Below are 6669 nucleotides of genomic sequence, written 5' to 3'. Positions count from 1 at the left end.
TAATGTTGAAAGGGGTGACGCGTCGCCGCGTCAAGCAGAGATACCAAAGGTATATTGTGCACCCCGAACTAGTTTGACTGCGTAGAGTCCTGTCGCCTCCATGAAACGGAGAATTCGATAGGCCGAGAACTGGTGAGGTTCCAAAGAATGCATGTCGAAATGTGCAAACCTCAGGGTCGCGATGTAGTCGCAGCTGCAGAGGATGTGGGAGAAAGTTTCCTCTGCCTCCGTGCAGAACCTGCAGAGTGGGTCATCAACGATTCCCAATAGCTTTGACCTTAAAACACTATCTTAGTTTTAAACAACGTGAAGAAATAGGCTTTGAACACGCCATGTCGACTTCATCCCTAACGTAGGTATGAGATACTGGCACTACATTGTCATCGTGGTCTATTGGTGAAATAAATACGTTCTCAAGACCTATCATATCTTAGAATGAGGCCAAGTAATATGATCGTATGATTTCCTTGAGGGTGTGCTAGAGATGGTCGAATGACCACACCCATTACTTTAGAAGCTACTTCCGATTAATCTGAAAACCCAAAAGTTCTAATGAAAATATACCCACAACGTCCATTGTGTACATATCGCAACTCACAAAATGAACGCAATGCCAAACCAATATTTTTTTGGTGAACCAGAATGTTTGTATGCTCGTAATGATTAAAAATGTAACTTTCGCACCTTTCATAAAATTTTTACGAGATCCATCACCTCATATTATCCAATAAGGTATTTACTTATTTCACACAATTTCAGAGTATAGTTGCTTACATTTAAATATTTACCCAGTAATATGACATATTCTCGCTTACCATAATTTGGCGTCCGGGTTTGGTTTGGTAGCTTCTGGGATAGTTTTACCCGGGTTTTCTTCGGAATCTAAATTGAAGCCAAAAATTGATTCTAAAGACTTAAAACTGTAAGCCAGGTGCTAGTTTAGGAAAAACGTTCTAAAGAGGTCTCTACTGTTACTTCACTGGCTTTTCCAAGGATTTACGTACCCTGCAAATTTATATGTATAAATACTATGCATAAATACTATGCATACTCAACTTGGCCTAAAAGCTCCCCTTCAAATATTGTCGCGCTATAGAGATCGGGTGGGCAACGACCCGAGGTCGAAAAACAGACGAAAACGCAAACACCTATAAGTCCCCCTTTATCTGTCATCCCGCCGCTATAAAAGGGGCTCGCGCTCCTACATAAGGGACGCTTTCCACTCCCGCGTTGAACGAGAAGTGACTAAGGTTGAATAAACCGAGCCTTTCGAGTTGGAATAGCAAGGTCGCCGGCTGAGAAAGCTAGCCCTCGTTATCAAAGCCGTAGAGACGGGACTAAGGTTGTGAAAACCGAGCCCGTCGCGAAAGCCGCTTCCTTCGGGGAAAGTACTTAGTCGCGTCCCCGTTTACGTCCGACCCTTCGCGTTATATTACTGTACGTAGAATCTAGTATAATATAGAATTTCATTAAAGTAGTTACCGTCTCTTTACTGGTGAAAAAATATACGGCAGTCCAGCGGATGTGCCGTGACTCTAAATTGAGTAGCTAGGTCACGTGGGGAAGAAACTAAAGATATCCGATGAATCCTAAGTGGTGGATTTGAAATTTCGCCCATAGTCTCAGTTGGGTGGAGGAGGAGGAGCGTAGTGTTGCAATTCATGTTTTTTCTCAGCTTATCTGGCGCCTAAGCGAAATGCCCTGTGTATGATATGAGATGAGATTTAATAATACGTACTTTTGCCTTCAGTTCAATTGCTCATTTTCAGAATGACGCAATCATTTTGGAGCCAACATTACTTAGATTGGAAACGATGGAACCCTTAGAATCGTTTATCAGCACAGTTCCATTCCAGTATACACAAAGAATAATGCTCTCTGCAAAGAATCTGACATTCGTCTCTGCTCCAATGGGATCCTTTGACGATCTAGCATCTATTTCGAGTGGAGTAAGAAAAAGTCTATTCAATGCTATATGTTTTCCGACATAATTAAGGGAATTCGGGGTCAGCTTATTTCAAGCAAATTTACATTCTATTAGAGGCCATTTAAAGACTAGTCGTAATTGGGAAAGGGGAAGATTAAGCAAAATACAAGATGGACAAAGATTGGCCTATAATAATAATTTTACATGGCTCACATGAGTCCAGTCCACAGAGCGTTGACCCCCGTAAAATATGATTAAAAACTCGATATTAGAAGCACTCGATTACCAAATGTATATATACAACTTACTATTTCTGAAACCTAATACTCTCTGAAAGTATTATATTTAAAAAGCACCCGCAATTGCAAGTTCTGAGTTAGCAAAAGGCCGCTAATTTCTCTTTCGCCTCTACAAACCGCGTATGTCTACGTGAGTGAGGCAATGACAGAGGCAGGCGCTCGCTGCCTTTCTTAAATTTTACCAAAACAAATATAGAAAATTATAATGTACGGAGCTTACGTTCATCGCGGAAACCTTTGGCAAAAGAGAGTGTCATCTAAGGTAGCGTTAGCTATGCTAGGCCCACACTAAAAACGACAAATTAACATAACGTATATTTGCGTATCACCAGCTTGAACCCCTTGGACGTGAATTTTTCTTCCTTACCTTTTCAGATATGGATTGGATTAGGTTGCGTCATTGCCGTGCTGGTGGCGATTGACATACTGCACATGCTGTTGGTGGGAACTCGAAAATCCATCATATCCGTTGTGTCACAAAAATTTATACAATACTTTGGAGCTATTTTGGGAAAAGGTAATGGGAAACGCGCATTTATTTATGACTTCAACTTTCAACAGATTCGCTTACAATTTAATCTTTAATATTTAAAAAAATATTCTGAGAGAGCGGTAGCTCTCTTAGATAAGACTTCATACTGACCTTAATGTATAAGAGTGGTTTTTTGATTGGATGTAACTTTTTATTTTGCGCCATCTAGCGATGAGCGCAAAATATTGGGGAGCATAAACGGAAAGTTTAACTCCTCCTTCGTTTCGTCTTCGTCACACCGCTTATTGGACGGCGTCGAAAACCCCACCTTAATTTTCACCCCCAGCTGTCAGTCAACTCTAGCTTTAGAATATGTATACAGTACGCAAACAGAAGGGAAATTTCAGAGCTAGTCTAAGCCCAGTGGTAAAACGCTCGAGTGTTTTTTCCTCGTGGATTGTTTTAAAACCGTGGCTCGCGCGTTCGAGCCTACCTTGAAATTTTAATTAAAAATTTATATTTATTTTAAGCTATTTAATTCATTTACAAAATTTTATTTTAAACAATATGAAAAAATAATATTTTAAATTGTAATTTGAAATATAATTTTATATGCCTGGTGTTGATTTCGCTAAAATATACGAGATGTCGCCAGTGTTTCCCCTTTGCGGCGAAAAGGTCCGTTTTTGGCGAAAATCGAGTCTCAGTCTCTCAGACCAAGCTCAGACAGCCTTGGAAATAAGGATTTTTTTATTGGACAATGTCCAGTGTCCTGTGCTTATTTCCGGTCCTGAACTGGCTATATAAAGCGGTTTCTCCATGAGACTCCAATCTCACTTCCTCTGCGCCCTGCGTTTTCTCGCTCTTGCAAGTCTGTTTTCGATGTGAATTATTGACTGTGGAGCTACTCTTCTTAATGCTATTTCTACATTAATTAATCCAGCGAGATAACCTAATTTTTAATTTTATTTCATATTTATTGCTTTATTATAATAGGAGATAGGACTCATAATCTGTGCTTAATTTATACGAGATGTGGCGCAAAATTGTAATGTTCATCTTGGGACCCTTGTTTTGTATTACGTTTACTTTTTTGAAAATATACCCCAGAACTACAATTCGGGCCCTTAATGTGTGGTTAAAATTTCAAAAAGATCCATTCATTAGATTTTATTATAAAGAATAAAGTTGCTAAGGGTGGTTTTCATTTCCGCAAAATTCAGCACACCTTTTTATGAAAAACTAAAATTTTTCCCATAGAAATAACATGGGAAGTTTTTAGAAAAAAACATTCCGGTTAATAAGATGTTAGAAAAACTATACGTTTGCTAGTTTTGGGAACGGTCTTAAATGAAAGGTACAACATTTCTCATTCCGCTAAGCGATTTTCATGGAAAATAATTAAGTTTAAGTATTAATTTTGATAACATTTAGAACATAACTCGATTTGCGATATTATACCATGAATACACTAATTTACTAGAAAATATCAGCGCGACCAAAATTGGCGTTTTTTAACGTTTAGTTGCCTCGTAATAATTTGAGAGTTTATTCATAATGCTCTTGGATGAAATGGCCTATAGAGAGCACGATTAGATGGCTTTAATAATGCCGTCGTGACGTTGACACGGCCAGCGACGCCATCAAAATAGTCGAGTCTAAATCATCGCCTTAAATAGCGTATAGGAACTTTACGAAGCTTTAGGAAAGTAATTGGGTCTAATCCTAGTATTTGTAGTTGCTAAAACTTAATATTATTTAAATATGAAACGCTTAAGGTAAGAATTATCATTAAATTTGTAAATTAATCTATTTTCACTAAGCCTTGGTCAAAACAAGCCGTCAATCGTTGGGGTTTCCCATCCTGGTTTCCTCATATCCTCTGTTCTTAACTTCCAAGTCTTATTATGCTATTATTTTATCAAAGAGGAGAGAAGTAAACCAAAAATAGTAAATAATTTCCAAGAATGCTGCAAGTATTTTCTATTATTTCAAAATAAATTACTTGCATCAGTTTGGGGGAGAAAATTCTCCGATAGCGTACAGGATAGTTTTCTGAACATCGAATCATGGGATGTTTGAATCAGTATTTAACGCCACTTAACGCGAGCCAACCAACACAAAATGGTTTCTAACTAAATAGACTATTGTGAGTAAATCAAAAATACTAAATAAATTCCTAGCATGCTGCAATTATTTTCTATTATTTTAAAATAAATTACTTGCATCAGTTTGGGGGAGAAATTTCGCAGTTATCGTAAACAATATTTTTCTGAACATCCAATCATAGGATGTTTGAATCAGTATTTAATGCCCCACATTGTTATTAGGTAAAAATTAAATAGTAAATTAATTATTTCCATGTCCATAACTCAATTTAAAAAAACGATGTTTCTTATGTTGTAAATTTATTGTTTTGCAGAAATAAAGTTTTTTTAATTTGCTGAGGTTAGCGGTGTAGTAAACTCCACCCCCAGGGCCGTCGAGAGACTTTGCGGGCCCCGGGAAAGGTTGTGGGCCGGGCCCCTAGAAAAATTCAGCAATCCATTGAGACGGAAAATACAAGTATTTTAAAATTTCATGTAAATTAAAATTATGAATACTTTTTATTCTTCTTTAACTTGAACTCGCGAATTATCTAAATTACAACCATAGGAATATAAAATGGTATTTTTTGGTTTTAAGTAGTTACTTTTAACTGAAAATTCTAAAGTAAATTGTTTAACTATCAATTGGTTTTATTCACATTTACGAGCTCTTCGTCATGCAAATTCATCCATAATTTCTTCAAAGCTAATTTGGCGCGCAAGTTCCGACTCAATACTAAGCATCCCTAGTCCGGCTAGTCTTTCTTGACCCATTGTTGACCAACGCTCGTTCTTAATTAAGCTCAATTTACTGAAACTTCTTTCAGCGTCGGCAACGGATATAGGAATCGAGCAAAATATTCGAATTGCATTGCAAATATTTGGAAATAGCGAGTCCAAATTTATTTTCCTCAATTTGTTCAGAAGTTCAAAAGGTTTTAACTTGGTCTCATTAATGTTCGAAGGATGAATTTTCTTTAAAAATTTCAATTCATCGATGATTTCTTTAGAAATGTCACCTTTGTATTCATTTATTAGACAGGAACCCATCTCTTCCAATTTTTCTTCGGGGAAATCTATGTACATCCATAACACTTTAAAGCTATTACATAGTTTTTGTGCCTTGGTGAAACGGTCGTTTAATCCTTTTATTATCGAATCCATGGTTTTGTAAAACACGTCCACTTTAAATTTGGTTTCTGAAGTGTTTTCCCTGTTCTCAGTCACCGTAGCACCCGGTGTTTCATGGTTCTCGTGACCCTCATCAAAAAAGCGTTTTGTTGTCATAGTTCGTCTTAGTGGCAGTTCAGATTCTACGTCAAGATTTGAAGAAACAATTTTAGATTCTTGTAAAATTGAATTCCACTTCTCACGAAGTTCAACCATTTCCTTCAAAAGACCATCGATATTTTCCACTTCAATATCCAGTGTTGCACTTCGTAATTTTAAAATTTTATTGCGCTCATCTATGGCTACAAGTATTTTCAGCCAAATATTAGCCCTTAGAATCGATCTAAATTGATCAAAGTACTTCAAAATTCCTGATAATTCCGTCTTGCACTTAGCCGAGAGATTAAGCTCAACAGAGCAACGAATAAGAGCTTGCCTAACGCGAGGGTAGTGTTTCGGTATTGGTCTTACACCATCGACTCTCGCAGACCACATAGTCTTAGAAAAACTATGAATTGAGCATTTCGTTTCTTCTAAAAGAATTTCCCAGCGCTGAGGAGACTATGTGAGAAAAAGTTATATACTCCTTGCTGCGTCCCGAAAAAGGTTATGACTTCTGGGCAATATTCTGCAGAATTTACTCCATATAAATTTAAGCTATGCGAAGCGCAGTTTAAAAACACAGCAGATGGATTTAGTTCCGAGATTCTAGCT

At 37.4% G+C, this 6669-nt stretch overlaps 1 protein-coding gene across 1 annotated transcript; it reads right to left on the bottom strand.

Moving 5' to 3' along the window:
- Positions 1 to 5460: 5460 nt before the first annotated feature.
- Positions 5461 to 6450, bottom strand: LOC149631565 (zinc finger MYM-type protein 1-like). Its single transcript, XM_089851084.1, has one exon. It carries the CDS (start codon positions 6448 to 6450, stop codon positions 5461 to 5463), a length of 990 nt encoding a protein of 329 aa, XP_089707210.1.
- Between the last annotated feature and the right edge of the window lie 219 nt (positions 6451 to 6669).

The sequence above is a fragment of the Phalangium opilio genome, unplaced genomic scaffold (genome assembly GCF_054372755.1).
Source record: "Phalangium opilio isolate 3A_F unplaced genomic scaffold, DU_Popi_V2 ptg000100l_1, whole genome shotgun sequence".
In the NCBI taxonomy this organism is placed as follows: domain Eukaryota; kingdom Metazoa; phylum Arthropoda; class Arachnida; order Opiliones; family Phalangiidae; genus Phalangium; species Phalangium opilio.
This window is presented reverse-complemented; position numbering and strand designations above follow the sequence as displayed.